We start from the raw sequence: 19,300 nt of genomic DNA on the forward strand, positions 1-19,300 counted from the left end.
TTTTCTTGCATCTACCCATCTGTCTTTTTGTCTGTCTGTTTGTATCAGAATCAGATTGATCAGAAGCAGGTTTGCCTGAACATCAGGGGTTAGATTGTATTTTGGAGGAACCTGGGCGCTGCTTCTGCAATGACACACACTTACACACGTGATTCTGTAAAACACAATCGGAGCCTGAGAGCACAAAATCCACTGATCCACTTTATGATAACATTAAAACATTATAAGCGGTGAAGTGAACTGCTAACACTAATGATCTCTTCCATATGGCACCTGTTCGTGGATGGGCTGTATTAGGCAGCATTTTCTCCTTACAGTACGAGGTTGACTGGGGCCAAATTGTGATGGATAGATGACTGGTATAGGAAGGAACAGTGGTGAACCGGAGACAGGGTCATGGGCGGCCAAGGCTCATCGATGCACTTAGGGAGAATAGGCTGGGCTGTGTGGTCCGATCCAACAGACGCAACTGTAGCTCACATTGGTGAAGTTAATGCTGTTAATGCTCGAGGGGTCAGAACTGTTTTGGCAGCAAAAGGGGCCAACCAACCAACCAACACGATTAGGCAGGTGATCATTAATGTTATGTCTGATAAGTGTACACTGGGGGTTGGTAGGGGATCTGCTAATTGCATCACATTATTATTATTATTATTATTATTATTAATATTATAATTATTATTGATAAATAAATATGAACAAATATTTGTCATTCTTTCTTAAAATGTGCCCTTGAAAATGTACCCTTTTATTCTATAAGCTTTTATGTTGAAGGCTAAAAGCAACCGGAAGTTTATGTATCACCTCCGCCCTCACGCTGCAGGCTATCCCTACATAAACACAGTGTGGAAGCAGAAATGCAGTCTGTTCTCCACCCTGGGGAAAATGTTCAGAACTGTTTGATCGGATTCGGTTCCTGAACGGTAAGATGCTGTCGCTGTGTGATCATGTGATCAGTCATGACATTCAATCTCAAACCTAAAATTGTGATTTTTCCAAGTTATCTCGCAGCGACTAAGTGTCATAGTGCAACATGTATCGCTCACATCTCGTATCCTGCAGCACTTCCGGTTTGTATTCGTAATTTGATTGGGTGAGTCCGGATGACGATGATCTATCGCGTATCTAGTTGCGTTTTTATGGTATACATTGAATTTTTTTGACAAAATGTATACCATAAAAGGCTTTTTAAATTATTTACATGAATTATAATTTTTTAAATCCAGGGTATGTTTGCTCTTTTTCTGGTGTTATGTAACAGATTTAGCATGTTCACTACCAATTAGCATCTACAAACTGTATCATAGCATTTATTTCCATGTTTTACATTAAACTGGATGAGATTTGTCGCATAATCAGGCTCATGAGGAGATGCCAAATTAAGGTCAGGACCAAAGAATCAAGCTCAGCAGTAATACTCAATCTGTGGCATTCTGGGATACTTTTCTGCCTACTCCATGTGCATTTTTTTTATTGATCTCTCTCATCAACATTTCTGTCCACAAGAGACTGGTGTGTGTGAAAATCCTGAGAGATCAGCAGTTATAGACCTACTCCCACCACCCTGGTACCAACAACAATGCCACTGTACTATACCAACATGCCTGCATGATTGTGTGTGTGTGTGTGTGTGTGTGAGAAATAATGTTCCGCTGTCCCCTGTTTGTTCCCAGCGAGACAATGCCGTATTTCGGGTGTGAGGAGACGGTGAAGGACCTGAAGCGGGCGCTGTCCAATCCAAATGTCCAAGCAGACCGGCTCCGCTACAGAAATTACATCACGCAGGTCATCAGGTCAGTGCTACGGTAACAAGGCGGGCACGCTGCACACCTTAGACAAAACACACACACACACACACACACACACACACACACACACACACACACTTTCCATCAGTTCCTTTTGGTTTCGTATTTTATAATGAATGTTGGAGAGCATTATGGAGGTGGTAGCTGACTGGTTTCGGCATCAGAATTTGAAACAGAAGGTCATGAAACTTTGAAACAGAAGGTCATGAGTTCAAACCCCAGCAAAACCAAGGTGCTACTGCTGGGCCCTTGAGCAAGGCCCCTCACCATTAATTGCTTAGTTGTAAGTCGTTTTTGGATAAGAGCATCCGCCTAATGAAGCGATAGTTGTTTCCGGGAGAAACTCACGTGCACACGTGATCAGAATCGCACCAGTTGCACAGCTCCCGATGTACACAGGACGAAGTCTTTTGGCACACTGACTTATGAAGGTCAGTGCTTCCTGTGACTGTGTGTGCAGCCTTGTGCTGCCATCTATTGGCATGTTACCAAACTAGTCTCAAAACATTTTGATAGCCCCTCGTACAGTGCTTGTTAATGACGGCTGTGTGTGGAATGTGCATCTGGTTTGCAGGTGTATGACTGAGGGCACGGATGTGTCGAGCGTGTTCATGGAGATGGTGAAGGCGAGCGCGACGGTAGACGTGGTGCAGAAGAAGCTGGTGTTTCTCTACATGGTGACGTTCGCCGGAGTGAAGCCCGACATGGCTCTGCTCGCCATTAACACGCTGAGGAAGGACTGTGACAATCCCAACCCCATGATCCGTGGCCTGGCTCTCCGCAACATGTGCAACCTCAGGTACGGACGACAGAAACGGATTGTCGATGTAGTGACGTTTCTCGTTTTATGATCGTTATCGTTCGATGAAATCGTTTTTCACTTTCTTTGATCGCAGGATGCCTGGAATAATCGAGTACATCCACCAGCCTGTAATGAACGCTCTGCGGGATAAATCGTCCTACGTGAGGAGAGTGGCCGTGTTAGGATGCGCCAAAATACACAACCTCCAGACCAACGCTGACATCGGTACTGAACCGAGCTATTATTAATAACAGTATTAGTAGTACATGGAGAAGTAGTATAGTATTCTTCTTTATTGTCTTATTTTTATTATTAGTATAATAGTAGTTGTTTTATTATTTAATTATTATTGTTATAAGTAGCAGAAGTATTAAATAAGTTAGTGGTATAGTAGCAATGTATTCTTCTACTTATTATTATTATTATTATTATTATTATTATTATTATTATAGTAATAAGTTTTATAGTCGTAATAGTATTGTTGTTATTAATAGTAGTAGTAATGTATTCATCATCTTTGTCATTATTATATTAGTAGTATAACAGTAATAGTATTAGAAGTAGCATAAGTATTTTAATAATTCAATTATAATAAGTAGCAGTAAAGTAGTAATATATTTCTCTTAGTATTAATATTATTATAGTGGTAGTAAAAGTAGCATAAGTATTTTAGTAGAAATTTGTTGTTATTGTTGTTATTATTATTAGTGGTAGTAGTAGATGTATAAGTATTATAATAATAATATAATTCGTAGTAGTGGTAAAAAGAAGTTGTAGTATAGTAGTAGTTTATTATTAGTAGTAGTGTAATAGTGTTTATTATTAGTATTAGTAGTAATAGTGTTATTATTATTATTATTTGTAATAGTAGTGCAATAGTGTTTATTAGTATTAGTTGTAGTGTTATTATTAGTAGTAGTAGTGTTATTTGTTAAAGTAGTGTAGTAGTGTTTATTATTATTATTATTATTAGTAGTAGTATAGTAATGATATTATTTGTTGTAGTAGTTTTTTATTAGTAGTAGTAAGTGTTATTATTGTTTTTCTTATAATTATTAGAAGTAATAATGTTATTATTATTATTATTATTAGTAGTAGTAGTAATAGTGTTATTATTGTTATTAGAAGTAGTAGTGTAGTAATATAGTAGTTACTCGTAATAGTCGTGTTTCTTCTTCTTTTTATTAGTAGTAGTAGTGTAAGAGTAGTGTTTATTATTATTATTATTATTAGTAGTAGTAGTATTTTAGTAGAAGTGTAGTAAGATAGTAGTAGTGTTTATTATTATTATTAATTATTATTATTATTATTATTATTATTAATTAGTAGTAGTAGTGTAAGATAGTAGTAGTGTTTATTATTATTATTATTATTATTAGTAGTAGTAGTAGTAGTAGTAGTAGTAGTAGTAGTAGTAGTAGAAGTGTAGTAAGATAGTAGTAGTGTTTATTATTATTAATTATTATTATTATTATTATTAGTAGTAGTAGTAGTAGTAGTGTAAGATAGTAGTAGTGTTTATTATTATTATTATTATTATTATTAGTAGTAGTAGTATAGTAGTAGAAGTGTAGTAAGATAGTAGTAGTGTTTATTATTATTATTAATTATTATTATTATTATTATTATTATTATTATTATTAGTAGTAGTAGTGTAAGATAGTAGTAGTGTTTATTATTATTATTATTATTATTATTATTATTATTAGTAGTAGTAGTAGTAGTAGTAGTAGTAGAAGTGTAGTAAGATAGTAGTAGTGTTTATTATTATTATTATTATTATTATTATTATTAGTAGTAGTAGTAGTAGTAGTAGTGTAAGATAGTAGTAGTGTTTATTATTATTATTATTATTATTAATTAGTAGTAGAAGTGTAGTAAGATAGTAGTAGTGTTTATTATTATTATTATTATTATTATTATTATTATTATTATTATTATTAGTAGTAGTAGTAGTAGAAGTGTAGTAAGATAGTAGTAGTGTTTATTATTATTATTATTATTATTATTATTATTAGTAGTAGTAGTAGTAGTAGTAGTGTAAGATAGTAGTAGTGTTTATTATTATTATTATTATTATTAATTAGTAGTAGAAGTGTAGTAAGATAGTAGTAGTGTTTATTATTATTATTATTATTATTATTATTATTAGTAGTAGTAGTAGTAGAAGTGTAGTAAGATAGTAGTAGTGTTTATTATTATTATTATTATTATTATTATTATTATTATTATTATTATTATTAGTAGTAGTAGTAGTGTAAGATAGTAGTAGTGTTTATTATTATTATTATTATTATTAGTAGTAGTAGTAGTATAGTAGTAGAAGTGTTTATTATTATTATTATTATTATTATTATTATTAGTAGTATAGTAGTAGAAGTGTAGTAAGATAGTAGTAGTGTTTATTATTATTATTATTATTATTATTATTATTAGTAGTAGTAGTATAGTAGTAGTAGTGTTTATTATTATTATTATTATTATTATTATTAGTAGTAGTAGTATAGTAGTAGAAGTGTAGTAAGATAGTAGTAGTGTTTATTATTATTATTATTATTATTAGTAGTAGTAGTAGTAGTAGTAGTATAGTAGTAGAAGTGTAGTAAGATAGTAGTAGTGTTTATTATTATTATTATTAGTAGTAGTAGTAGTGTTTATTATTATTATTATTATTATTAGTAGTAGTAGTAGTAGTAGTGTAAGATAGTAGTAGTGTTTATTATTATTATTATTATTATTATTATTATTATTATTAGTAGTAGTAGTATAGTAGTAGAAGTGTAGTAAGATAGTAGTAGTGTTTATTATTATTTTTATTATTATTATTATTAGTAGTAGTAGTAGTAGTAGAAGTGTAGTAAGATAGTAGTAGTGTTTATTATTATTATTATTATTATTATTATTATTATTATTATTATTAGTAGTAGTAGTAGTAGTAGTGTAAGATAGTAGTAGTGTTTATTATTATTATTATTATTAGTAGTAGTAGTAGTAGTAGTGTAAGATAGTAGTAGTGTTTATTATTATTATTATTATTATTATTATTATTATTATTATTATTATTATTATTAGTAGTAGAAGTGTAGTAAGATAGTAGTAGTGTTTATTATTATTATTATTATTATTATTATTATTAGTAGTAGTAGTGTAAGATAGTAGTAGTGTTTATTATTATTTTTATTATTATTATTATTAGTAGTAGTAGTGTAAGATAGTAGTAGTGTTTATTATTATTATTATTAGTAGTAGTAGTGTAGTAAGATAGTAGTAGTGTTATTATTATTATTATTAGTAGTAGTAGTATAGTAGTAGAAGTGTAGTAAGATAGTAGTAGTGTTTATTATTATTATTAATATTATTATTATTATTATTATTATTAGTAGTAGTAGTAGTAGTAGTAGTAGTAGTAGTAGAAGTGTAGTAAGATAGTAGTAGTGTTTATTATTATTATTAATATTATTATTATTATTATTAGTAGTAGTAGTAGTAGTAGTAGTAGTAGTAGTAGTAGTGTTATTAGTAGTAGAGTAGTAATATAGTAGTTATTATTTGTAATAGTAGTGTTTCTTCTTCTTATTATTATTATTAGTAGTAGAAGTGTAGTAAGATAGTAGTAGTGTTTATTATTATTATTATTATTATTATTATTATTATTATTATTATTATTATTATTATTAATTAGTAGTAGAAGTGTAGTAAGATAGTAGTAGTGTTTATTATTATTATTATTATTATTATTATTATTATTATTAGTAGTAGTAGTAGTAGAAGTGTAGTAAGATAGTAGTAGTGTTTATTATTATTATTATTATTATTATTATTAATTAGTAGTAGAAGTGTAGTAAGATAGTAGTAGTGTTTATTATTATTATTATTATTATTATTATTATTATTAGTAGTAGTAGTAGTAGTAGAGTAGTAATATAGTAGTTATTATTTGTAATAGTAGTGTTTCTTCTTATTATTATTAGTAGTAGAAGTGTAGTAAGATAGTAGTAGTGTTTATTATTATTATTATTATTATTATTATTATTATTAATTAGTAGTAGAAGTGTAGTAAGATAGTAGTAGTGTTTATTATTATTATTATTATTATTATTATTATTATTATTAATTAGTAGTAGAAGTGTAGTAAGATAGTAGTAGTGTTTATTATTATTATTATTATTATTATTATTATTATTATTATTAGTAGTAGTAGTAGTAGTAGTAGAAGTAGTAGTAGTAGTGTTATTAGTAGTAGAGTAGTAATATAGTAGTTATTATTTGTAATAGTAGTGTTTCTTCTTCTTATTATTATTATTAGTAGTAGAAGTGTAGTAAGATAGTAGTAGTGTTTATTATTATTATTATTATTATTATTATTATTATTATTATTAATTAGTAGTAGAAGTGTAGTAAGATAGTAGTAGTGTTTATTATTATTATTATTATTATTATTATTATTATTATTATTATTAATTAGTAGTAGAAGTGTAGTAAGATAGTAGTAGTGTTTATTATTATTATTATTATTATTATTATTATTATTATTATTAATTAGTAGTAGAAGTGTAGTAAGATAGTAGTAGTGTTTATTATTATTATTATTATTATTATTATTAATTAGTAGTAGAAGTGTAGTAAGATAGTAGTAGTGTTTATTATTATTATTATTATTATTATTATTATTATTAATTAGTAGTAGAAGTGTAGTAAGATAGTAGTAGTGTTTATTATTATTATTATTATTATTATTATTATTATTATTAATTAGTAGTAGAAGTGTAGTAAGATAGTAGTAGTGTTTATTATTATTATTATTATTATTATTATTATTATTAATTAGTAGTAGAAGTGTAGTAAGATAGTAGTAGTGTTTATTATTATTATTATTATTATTATTAATTAGTAGTAGAAGTGTAGTAAGATAGTAGTAGTGTTTATTATTATTATTATTATTATTATTATTATTATTATTATTAATTAGTAGTAGAAGTGTAGTAAGATAGTAGTAGTGTTTATTATTATTATTATTATTATTATTATTATTATTATTATTAATTAGTAGTAGAAGTGTAGTAAGATAGTAGTAGTGTTTATTATTATTATTATTATTATTATTATTATTATTATTAATTAGTAGTAGAAGTGTAGTAAGATAGTAGTAGTGTTTATTATTATTATTATTATTATTATTATTATTATTATTATTATTATTATTAATTAGTAGTAGAAGTGTAGTAAGATAGTAGTAGTGTTTATTATTATTATTATTATTATTATTATTATTATTATTATTATTATTATTATTAATTAGTAGTAGAAGTGTAGTAAGATAGTAGTAGTGTTTATTATTATTATTATTATTATTATTATTAATTAGTAGTAGAAGTGTAGTAAGATAGTAGTAGTGTTTATTATTATTATTATTATTATTATTATTATTATTATTAATTAGTAGTAGAAGTGTAGTAAGATAGTAGTAGTGTTTATTATTATTATTATTATTATTATTATTAATTAGTAGTAGAAGTGTAGTAAGATAGTAGTAGTGTTTATTATTATTATTATTATTATTATTATTATTAATTAGTAGTAGAAGTGTAGTAAGATAGTAGTAGTGTTTCTTCTTCTTATTATTAGTAGTAGTAGTAGATGTAGTAGTGTAGTAGAAGTGTAGAAGTAATCTTTTTTATTATTTTTAGTAGTAGTAGTATTTGTTATATATAAAATTGTCATTATTATAATTTTTTTGTAGTAGAAGTATTATAGTAGTAATGTATTTTTCTTCCTCTTTTTCTTCTACTACTTATTTTATTATTAGTAGTAGTGTTTTATTATTGTTGTAATAGTGGACAGACAAGTGTTAAATTCAGAGCACATGACTGGTACTGAGTGTGTCCTGTGGACTCGCCTCTCTCCTCTCACTCATATTAAAATAGATTACACTTCTGCCGGGTCACTACTGAAAAACTACTTTCTTATTTGCTAATCTAAAGGAAAGAAAGCAGGCTTGCATTTCCTCACATCGCAAAGAGGAGCCAATTCAAATTAAAAATAAAGTGTGTGAGTTTAGAGATGGCCATTAGTGTTCAAGACGGATAAATTAGTAACATAAAACATATCGGTCACCAAAATCTGATATATTGTATAGAATTACAGTTTACAGTATAGTATTCAATATGTGTAAAACAGATGTTAACCACAAGAGGGCGACATAACTATTTTCCACACTTAACAAATAGAAACAATAATAGACAAAATTTCTTTCTCTCTCATTATTATTTTTTCCTTACATTCTTTCATACATCCTTTTTTATCCGTTGCTTGTTTTCTATGAGTTCCTCGTTTCTTGATGCTGATATTGATGGTGGTGATGTTCTGCTGCAGATGGTGCCATGGTGAACGAGCTGTACGCTCTGCTGAGAGACCCTGACCCTGTAGTGATGGTAAACTGCCTGCGTGCTCTGGAGGAGATTTTACGCCACGAGGGAGGCGTCGTCATTAACAAACCCATCGCACATCACCTCATCAACAGGTCTGATTCCTCTACAGCTGGAGGCGTGGCCTCTGTACCTCTCAGTCTCTGTGAAAGATGCGTGGCCTCTGCACCTGTCAGTCTCTTTAAAGGAGTAATGGTCTTTGTGCCGGTCAGTCCGATTAAAGGTGGCATGGCCTCTGTGCCTGTCAGTACCGGTGAAGGAGGCGTGGCCTCTGTGCCTGTCAGTCTCTGTGAGGAAGGCATGAACTCTGTACCTGTCGGTCTCTCAGAAGGTCGTGTGGCCTTGGTGCCTGTCAGTCCCAGTGAAGGAGTTGTGGCCTCTATACCTTTCAGTGTCTGTAAAGGAGGTGTGGCAATGGTGTTTGTTAGTCCCAGTGAAGGAGGCGTGGCCTCTGTGCCTGCCAGTCTCAATGAAGGAGGTGTGGCCTCAGTGCCTGTCAGGCCTTTTGAAGGAGGCATGGCCTCTGTGCCTGTCAGTCACAATAAAGGAGGCATGGCCTCTCTTATAAAGCAGCTTCTGGTTATATTGAAACTTGCATTATTTTGTCTCATCATCATAAATCATGACTTTTTTTTTTTTCCGGTTCTAGGCTGAAGGATTTGGACAGCTGGTCTCAGAGTGAAGTTCTAACGTTCCTGCTGCGTTATCGTCCCCGTAACGATGACGAGCTTTTCGACATCCTCAGCCTGATCGACACCTTCCTGCTCAGCACCCAGCCGCCCGTCATGGCTGCCACACTCCGCCTTTTCCTGCAATTAGCCGCCGCCCACCCTACAGTGCAAGCTGATTCCCTCATGCGCGCTCGGGCCCCCCTGCTGGCCACCTGCGGGGCTGCAGCACGGGAAATGCGCTTCACGGCGCTCTGCCACGTTCAGCAGGTTCTCCGCAGTCAACCGACCGCATACGGCGGCCATTACAAACGATTCTTTTGCGCTTTTTCTGAACCGCCGTACGTCAAACTCCGCAAAATGGAAATCCTGGTGGAGCTGGTGAACGACGAGAACGTTACGATGATCCTGGAGGAACTAAAGAGTTACTGCACTGACGTCTCTACTAAACTGGCCCAGGCAGCTATTAAAGCGATAGGTAACTCACTGAGTCTATGCTTCTATATCCACAAACTAACACAAATACACACCTATTTTTAAAAATATACATTCCTTTATATATACATACGTGTTTCAGTTTCTTTAAAAATAAAGGAAGAAGGTTGACTTTTAGTAGTTACAGAGATATTTTATAGAAACCATTTATTACGCTTGACTACAAAAAATGTGGAGAATGAGATTAGAATTTTATATATATATAATTATTATTATTATTTTTTATGGATAAAGGAAAATCATTAACCCTGTTCCAGGTTCGCAGAAGTCACAACACATGAAACTCGCCACAATCAAAAAACACTCCTGCTTCCTAGCTATGTAATTTTTTTTTATAATAATTGGATTTTGTGGACAAAAGTTTGTGGACACCTCACCATAAGATTGATATGTACTTTTTGAACGTCTGCAGTCCAGATGGAATTGCATGGTGTAAGTCTCCAACATTCCCTGCTCCAAAGCAACCTCAAACTATTAAGCTTCCACTTCCTTATTTAACTGTGGTTGTGAGGCGGTCTGTCAACATTCTTTTATCCAGCCTTTTATTTAGTTTGTTGCATAGAAACAAAACGATGCGTGTTTTTTATTTATTTATTTTTTTTATATAAAGAAAAAAAAAAGGTGTTTACACACTTTTGTCCAGTGTTGTGCTCGTCGTTACTCGTTACTTTATTCAAAAAGTAACTCAGTTACTTTGTTGATTACATACACCAAAAAACGCGTTACTGTTAAAAGTTACCTTCATTTAGTTAAAGAACCTTTAATGTTCCCATTAATGCGGTTTTATGCGTCATGTTCTACACAAACGCAAAACTGACTTAAACACAAAGTAATTTTTAAACACTATTTTATTAAAGTCAGAGCAGCACAAACTGAATATATCACAAGGATTTCTGAAATAAATAACAAAACAAGCTGAATTATATATTCACAATCAAAAACTAAAGTGATTTCTGCTGTTTTGTCGAGCTCTTAAAAATGTTCCTTTCACAGCTGAAGTATGAAAACTATCGACAATGTAGAACAGAACAGCGGCTTAGCTTCTAGCTTCTAGCTCCTCAGGCATGGAGGTCCTGGAGGAGCTTCGACAGATTGGAGTTGCTGTTTATCGCAGTAGATACGAGCTTCGAACCAGAAAGACACAGCTTACATTTGACTTAAAAGTGTTTGTCTTTATACTCAACTAAAGTGAAATAATGAGCATATTTCCACTTTGAGAAACTCGTCTTGCTCTCGCCATTACTGCCGCACAGACCTGAATAAACGGAGACACGCCCACAGCGCGTCTTCTTCCTGTTTACAGTGGTTCATCCACCAATCCTACAATGCGACGCTGCTGTAAGCAGGTTAGACTGTAGTCTACACTTCAGCCCAAATTAATTCAGTTAAAAAAGTAACGGGTAACGCACCATACGGTAACGGTAACGGTAAGAAGTTACTTTATTTAAAAAAGTAACGCGTTACAGTATTAGTTACTGTCAAAAGTAACGCGTTACTGCCCAACACTGCTTTTGTCAGGCACTGTGCAGAGGAAAATACTGAATTATATATTTCAAATGAATTGTGTTTGCAAATTGTGGCTCGTTCACTGCCTGGTTGTGTATTATCCTTATTTAATTGTTGTGTACAAGTAAGAGAAAGAAAGGAAACGTGTAAATGTTGGTAAATTTACCTAGGCTTGTCTAACATACAGCAGGGTTTTTGTTTTGTAAATTTGCATATTCATGAAACCTTGCATAGTTCATGGAGGTTAAACCACAGAAAGCCTTAATTGTTTATTTAAATTCAAGAACTTTAACCTATTAACATGTCTATCATGGGATATGTTTGTCTGTATCAGCATACAGAAGTGAAAATACTTCATCCATACTTTAAAATAAAGTAAAGAACACGTCCTACATGTGTTGGGCCTAAGATAGACAAAAAAAATGTCTTGGCACGTAGTGTAGTGATAAACCTGACTGAGCTCTTCTGCTGCACAGGTCGTATTGGACGAACGTATACCGAGAAGTGTTTGGAAAATCTGACAGGATTGTTGGCACTAAAGCAAGAACATATTACTTCTGGTAAGTGATAAACCCGCGCACAAAAACACACTCCTTGCGCCGTAATCATGAATCCGTTCACCTCGGTCTCATTTTAAGAATTTCCTTCTTTCGAAAATGTATATTTTAAACAATAGGTGCTGGGGGGTGCCAATACTTTCAGACTGTTAAAGATTTGCCCTCTCCCTGAAGGACATCTGTTTTTGCGATGTTCTTTGCAAACGTGCGGAAATCTGACTCGCGGTGACTTGTGACTTGTTTGGCCAATCAGGTGACGGCATCCAAGAAAAAGGACATACAGACGACCTACATTTCTAAACATGACACTGTTTTGATGGGTATCTGAATTGTTTTTTTGTTGGTGTTCCATGGGTATTATGGGTATTTACCAGTGGTGGTTAGTAACAAAGTAAATGTAACTCAGGACTGTGCCTAAGTAGTTTTTTCGCGTATCTGTACTTTACTGAAGTATTTCTGTTCGGACTGACGCTCTGTTTTTAACTTTTGATTGCCGCTTGACGGCATCTACACCAACATACAGTTCAGTGCAAGTTCAACAGCAAGCAGAACTTTTTGAGAGGAATAAAAATGAAAGAAACTCCTGATTCGATCTTGCGACAACACCCGTGGCCTCATTTGAGCTATGATAAGTGTCATAGATTTCAATCAGCCGTTTGACTCATTAATATCATTTTATTAATAGATCCATGAGTAACAGAGTCTTTTCACATAAACTGGTTTGATTAAGAAAAGAGAATTGTGACACAAATTATAATAGGAGCATTATAGCTGTAATTATTCATAGTACTTTGGATACTTAAGTACATTTGAAGGCAAATACTTTTGTACTTTTACTCAAGTGAAAGTTTAAAGGGACACTTTTGCTGGAGTCATATTTTACCGAGTGTATATCTACTCAAGTACGTGGCTTCTGTACTTTGTCCACCACTGGAATTTACCATTTACTATTTTTTTTGGGCCATTTAAAATTTATTGTGCCAAAAGATGAGGGCAAAAAAAGAAAAAAAAAAAAAAAAAAGAAGAAAAAGAACACTACCTGTTGCTGTCCAAATACTTATGGACCCACCATTGTACTAATGCACTTGTAAAAAGTTATAGGGGACTTGGATAATGGACACGCTTTAGAAGTGAACTTAAATAATAAATATATCTGTTAGGGTTATAACGGTACACAAAAGTCTGGAACAATTCCGGTACCTTTAGAGGGAAGAAATGCGAAACCTAAAAGTGCAATTTATTATTATTATTAAGATTACTGAACATCAGCAGTATACATTTTTAAAACAATTGTAAATAAAATTGGTTGAATAATATAAAAAACAATATTTTAGAATATTTTATAAAAAAATTAAATATAGCAAATAAAATAGAATAAATCAAATTAATGCAATACACTTTTTTTATACTTATTAAATTGAGTAGTCAGTTAAATTGGCACAAATTAAATTGATTAAATAAAATGTATTAACTATTAATTTATACCGTTTACATTCGTTAGACCCTATTTGGGTATTAAAGGTGTGTGTGTGTGTGTGTGTGTCCCTCGATATGCGGAATTGTCAGCATTTTCTCCTTTTAAGAGAAATTCTTTAAGCTGGACATAAAACTGTTTAGCGACTTACGCTAGCACTATGGATTGTTTAGCGTTTTCATGTACAAATCTTAATTCCGGTCCGGAGTGAGCAGCTACAGTGACACTGCGCTAACTCTGGTTTCTTTCTTTATACCCCTGGCATTTTTGTATATATTTTTAATTTTAAAAATAAAAATGCATTTAAAGTTGCGGTCTGCCACTTAATAAGGAAATTGCCTGTTTTGTGTTTGTGCGTAGCTGTAATTCAGACATACAGAGACCTGACTTGGTTTTGCCCTCAAAGCACAGCGACCGTGTGTCACGCCGTGGAAGGGTGTGACGAGCTTCCTCAGGATAACGAGGTATGGAAACGCAACGTCCTTCATGCTATGCTTTTAATTCTATAGATGCCTGAACCCACATGAATCGACACGTGAACACACAAGAATGATGGGTTTTACCGGACCTACGAACAACAAAACGGAAAAGGAGCAAATAAAACAAAAAAACGCAATCCGTTTATTCTTTAGACTTTCACCAGCCTTTTGTGTTTGTCTCCTGAATTTGCATTATCTAAACTGATTTGCAATCATTTGCATGCTGACTTTTTCTTGGTCGGGTTCAGCTGCGCATTTTGAATTTGAGTTTCTGACACTGAAAAATTGATCTCTCTATCTCGAATCATAGGTGAATGGAAAAGGTTTTGGACGAGTGTAAAATTTTGATGAATGTAAGCTCTTTATTAAAACAGTGTTATTTGAGCAGTAGATGACGTTAGAGGAGCGTTAGGTGAATGTCGGATTTACGTTATTAGACTAATGTTGGTAATCACTTGATAGCCGTTTTGTGGGCATTTGGCAAATGATTCGGCAGATTTCAGATAAGTGTTAGATAAAGGCAAGAAAAGGTTTAGGTAAAAGTTAGACAAGTTCTAGATGAATGTTAGATGAACATAAGACGGATGTTAGATAGGTGTTAGATGAACGATAGAGGAATGTTAGATGGATGTTAATTGAATGTTCGTCTGATGTAAGATACGTGTTTACATTAGACAGGTGTTAATGTTTAATAAAGGGTACACATGACCGGAGTGTTTAATGTATGAATATTAAATGGACATTGGATAAGTGTTAGGTGAGTGCAACGTTCATCAAATGTTTATATCTAACATTAACAGTCATTAGATTGTGTGCATTAGATGAATGTTAGATAAGTGTTGGATAGATTTTGAATGGATGTAAGATGAGCTTTAGATAGACATTAGATAAGTGTTAGATAAATGGTGGAGAATTGTTCGATGAGTCTTAAATAAATGTTTGTGTTTAAATATTAGATGGACATTAGATGGACACCGCCTGAGCGTTAGATGAGCATTAGATGGACATTAGATGGACACCGCCTGAGCGTTAGATGAGCATTAGATGGACATTAGATGGACACCGAATGAGCATTAGATAAACATTAGATGGACATCGCATGAGCGTTAGATGAACATTTGATGGACACTGCATTAATGTTAGATGGACACCGCATAAGCATTAGATGAACGTTAGATGGACATTGGAGTGTAGTGTTAATGAATGTTAAACGTTATTAGTGTTGGATTAGTATTAGATGCACATTTTATGGCAGTGTTAGATGAACAATAGAGAAGTGTTCGATAAATGTGAGTTGTTCGATTAGTGTTAGAATAATGTTAGATGGACATGATATTAACGTTAAACGAGTGTTAGATGGATGTTGGGTAAAAGTGCTTTATACTTGTCGCATGTACTTTGTTAGGTAAGTGTTAAATTAACATTGGAGACTGTGAGGCGGATGTTAGGTGAGTCTTAACGTTAGATATTGCGTTAAAGGAGAATCATATTAAATTTAATTCAGTTTTAGATAAACGTTAGCTGGACATTAGATAACTAAATGTTAAATAAACATTAGATGAGTTTTAAACAAGGAAATTAAATCAACAAATGCTTTGTTTTAAAGGCGTTGTCCATCTTAAATAGACTGTATTTCTCGTGCTATCTCAGGGAAAACAGGCTCTCCTATGGCTACTCGGAGTGCACGGAGAGCAGATCAGTAATGCCCCCTATGTGCTGGAGGGCTTCATAGACGGGATAAAAATGGAGATCTCCTCTGCAGTGAAGATGGAACTGCTCACAGCATCGCTGAAGTTATTTCTGTCTCGGCCAGCAGAAACTCAGGACATGTTGGGCCGTCTCATACACTACTGCATCGGTGCGTAACGGAACCGCTTGACAAATAAAAACCATTGTAAATCTATAGCTTCAAAGTATAATTTCTTAGGACTTATTGGGAACTCGGTAATTTGTCTTTGTGTCAGACAGTAAACACTAATATAATAGCACGCATTGTTGCCTTAAAAAAAACTATGTGCACCCACACAAATATTTGTGCATTAAGTTAACAGTATACACACTCGCACAAAAACATCTGCCTGAAGCTAACAAATACGGCATTTGATAAATGGCATTATCAAGTGCGAATTACAAACCAATTACACACGCACATTCCTACCAGTAAACCTTGCACAAACAATCATTTCTTAAAAAAACATAACGCTCAACTTGTCAGCGTGTCTGTAACCTTTGTTGATTCTGTTTTGTCAAACAGAGGAGGACAGTGATATGTGTGTGCGGGATCGAGCTCTGCTCTACTACAGACTCCTGCAGTGTGGAGTAAACGAAACCCGCAAGGTTCTCCTGGGTCCTAAATCCGACCCATCTATGACCCTAATTATCGGCCGAACCGAGGAACCTATCAATCGCTGGGCTTCCAGCTTTAACACACTGGATCCTCTTTTAGGAGCCGAAAGCCGTGCGCAGGACGTTCCTGCTCAGATCTCGGATGGAGATGGCGATATCAGAATAAATGATCCGGATCAGACCTTTCAAAATGGAAGCCTGAGGGAAGGTACGCTAGATACACTTTGTTGTATATTTTATATAATGACGCTACACCAATAGGCATCCTTTCATTAGGTAAATAATACTAGCTAACATCTCATGCTATTCCACGTGTTCTTGGGCTTGCATTTGACCTATGACACTGTGCTGATCTCATATGGTTATGTTCTGCAAATTTTTTTGCTTGTAACCAGGAGACGCCGACTCTTCACCCGATACCTCAGAAGAACCGAAACTCTCTTTGAGTCCTCTGATATCCCATGACTCATTTGAAAAGCTGTGGATGGAGCTGCAGGTGTTGCATCGGCAGTCTCTGGGCGTCCCTCGTCCTTCTGTATCGCCCGAAACACTAAACTCCGCCTTCCAACTGGTGAAGATCCAGATCTTGGCATATAGTCGGAGCAACGCTTATCCCTGGAAGCTCTATATGTACAGCTGGAGCAGCGGGAGCGTGATCCTTGCCGAGCTCCTGCACGATGGACCTGACGAGCCAGCCTGCCAAGGCGACCTCATGCTGTCCATCAAGCAACACCCCGAGGAGCGAGAAGCTGTTGAAGGCTTTGTGTCTGTGGTGTTAGACGTCTTGCGCACTCTCAACTCAGCTGACTCATTATGATCTATTGGCTTTCAACCTCCGATTGTTTCGTTTATCCTTCAAACTTTTTTATTAATAAATACATTTTGATTTGCAGGTTTATTTACTTTAAAACTTTGATCTGTTGAACAAATAAGAAGTAAAGAGCGAAGAAGAAAGACCCAAAATGAAGAAAGCCTCTCTATACATGATGCTCATGAGATACTAATGATCCTGATAAATACTGTCACGACTGAACACAGACACTGGAAACAGAAATTGGGAATTTATAATGGTGGTTTATTTTTAAATTAAAGGGGGAAGGAGTGTTCTGTTGCATAGAAAAGGGTAGTGGAGAGTTTCTGGAGGTGGGAGAGGGGTCGAGGCTTTCTGCCCAGGCTGCCATGCTTTTGGCCTTGATACCCATGAACTAAATCTGTCACAGTCTCCTTCAGCGTGTAGGGATCAGGTACATCCTGCCGCAGGGCCGAAGAGTCTCCCACTTTTTTACAAAGCGCTGCAAGTTGAAATTCCTCTTCTGCTGCTGCCGTCTTTGCCTAGGAGTAAAGAGTGAGGAGAGAGCCAGCTTTAGTCGCGGCCAAAAGTTTTTCATCTCGTTCTCCACTCCTTTCAGTTGCTGCCCATGTGTCTTGTCTCCACACACTACCCTCTTACCAGGTGCTCTGGGCTCTCCAGGACAGCCAAGCCGACTCGGCTTTGTCCATGGCGCCCCTACTGGCAGTTGAGTTCAGTGCGCTTGCACTTCTTTGGGCGTGGGTCGGGGGACACGATACAGTTTTGGTATGATTGCTTCGCTTGCGGTCGCCACGGGCAACAGTGAAGAGTTAATAACATCTTAGACTTACAGTCTAAAGAGTGTACAGTTATAGAAGGAAATTATTCTGGTGTCAGCCAGATGAAGACAGGTTCCCTTTTGAGTCTGGATACTCTCAAGGTTTCTTCTTCATGTCTTCTCAGGGAGTTTTTCCTCACCAAAGTTGCGATTGCTTTGCAAATTCATGAAAAATGTATTCATTTCAAATTTATGTCATGAGTGTTTATACACTATATGGTCAAATGTATTGAGACACCTGACCTTTTTCAGGTCTATGTGGTTCTTCCCCAAATGGGTATTACCATGTTGGAGGTACACAATTGTATAAGATGTCTTTGGATGCTGTAGCATGAAATAAGGACGTGGTAGCTTAGTGGTTAAGGCATTAGACCTTGGATACAAAGGTCATGAGGTCAAATCCCAGACACACCAAGTTCCCACTCCTGGGCCCCCTGAACAACACCCTCAATGATCTTGAGTGGCCTGCTCTAGAGCTTTGACATCAATCCTACTAAACACCTTTGGGATGAATTGGAATGCTGATTGCACCCCAAGCCTCCTCACCTACACTAAATGAGCTCAAATCTCTACAATCACACTTCGCAATCTAGTGGAACATCTTTCCAGAAGAGTGGAGGATATTTTAAGAGCAAATGGCGACTAAATGTGGACTGGGATATCAATCAATATCAATGGTGAGGTGTCCACAAACTTAATTTTTTGCATATAGTGTATATCTGTGAAGGTTTTTTTTTTTTTCTTTCTTTTTTTTTTTCTTTAAAGTATGTACATAAGAAAATAATAAAAGTGCATCATTGTGCAGCTCAAAGGCACGCAATTTGTTTTTCTTTCAGTTAGTATTTTTTGCCCTTTTTTTTTGTTCTTGAGATTACCCAGTTGTTTCTGCTGCAGCATAACTGATATCTACACACAAAAAATATTATAAGCTGGTTTTTGTTTGTTTTCACCCCAAACAGGTCAAATTTCATTGTGTATTTAGGTTAAGATAATAGCGGCAGAAATCTGATAGCAGCGTAGAGCAAACACTATTGTTGCCTTAGCTACCCTAGAACACGTACAAGCACGGACAAGCGGGTGCATGCGTTTTACCCAATGAGATGTTTCTGAGA

General features: G+C 34.2%; 1 protein-coding gene across 2 annotated transcripts; it reads left to right on the forward strand.

The window, feature by feature from the left end:
* The first annotated feature begins 798 nt into the window (after positions 1–798).
* ap4b1 (adaptor related protein complex 4 subunit beta 1) lies at positions 799–17,456 on the forward strand. 2 transcript variants are annotated; one of them, XM_083521119.1, is made up of 11 exons: positions 799–923; positions 1,674–1,793; positions 2,383–2,607; positions 2,705–2,835; positions 8,983–9,130; positions 9,685–10,181; positions 12,181–12,264; positions 14,096–14,199; positions 15,865–16,072; positions 16,469–16,768; positions 16,956–17,456. In XM_083521119.1, exons 2-11 carry the CDS (start codon positions 1,681–1,683, stop codon positions 17,375–17,377), a joined length of 2,232 nt encoding a protein of 743 aa, XP_083377245.1. In that variant the 5' UTR covers positions 799–923; positions 1,674–1,680; the 3' UTR covers positions 17,378–17,456. The 2 variants fall into 2 exon arrangements, with proteins under 2 accessions (XP_083377245.1, XP_083377244.1); XM_083521118.1 differs by lacking the exon at positions 799–923 and adding an exon at positions 1,017–1,567.
* The last annotated feature ends 1,844 nt before the right edge of the window (positions 17,457–19,300 follow it).

The sequence above is a fragment of the Silurus aristotelis genome (genome assembly GCF_946808225.1).
Source record: "Silurus aristotelis genome assembly, chromosome: 19".
In the NCBI taxonomy this organism is placed as follows: domain Eukaryota; kingdom Metazoa; phylum Chordata; class Actinopteri; order Siluriformes; family Siluridae; genus Silurus; species Silurus aristotelis.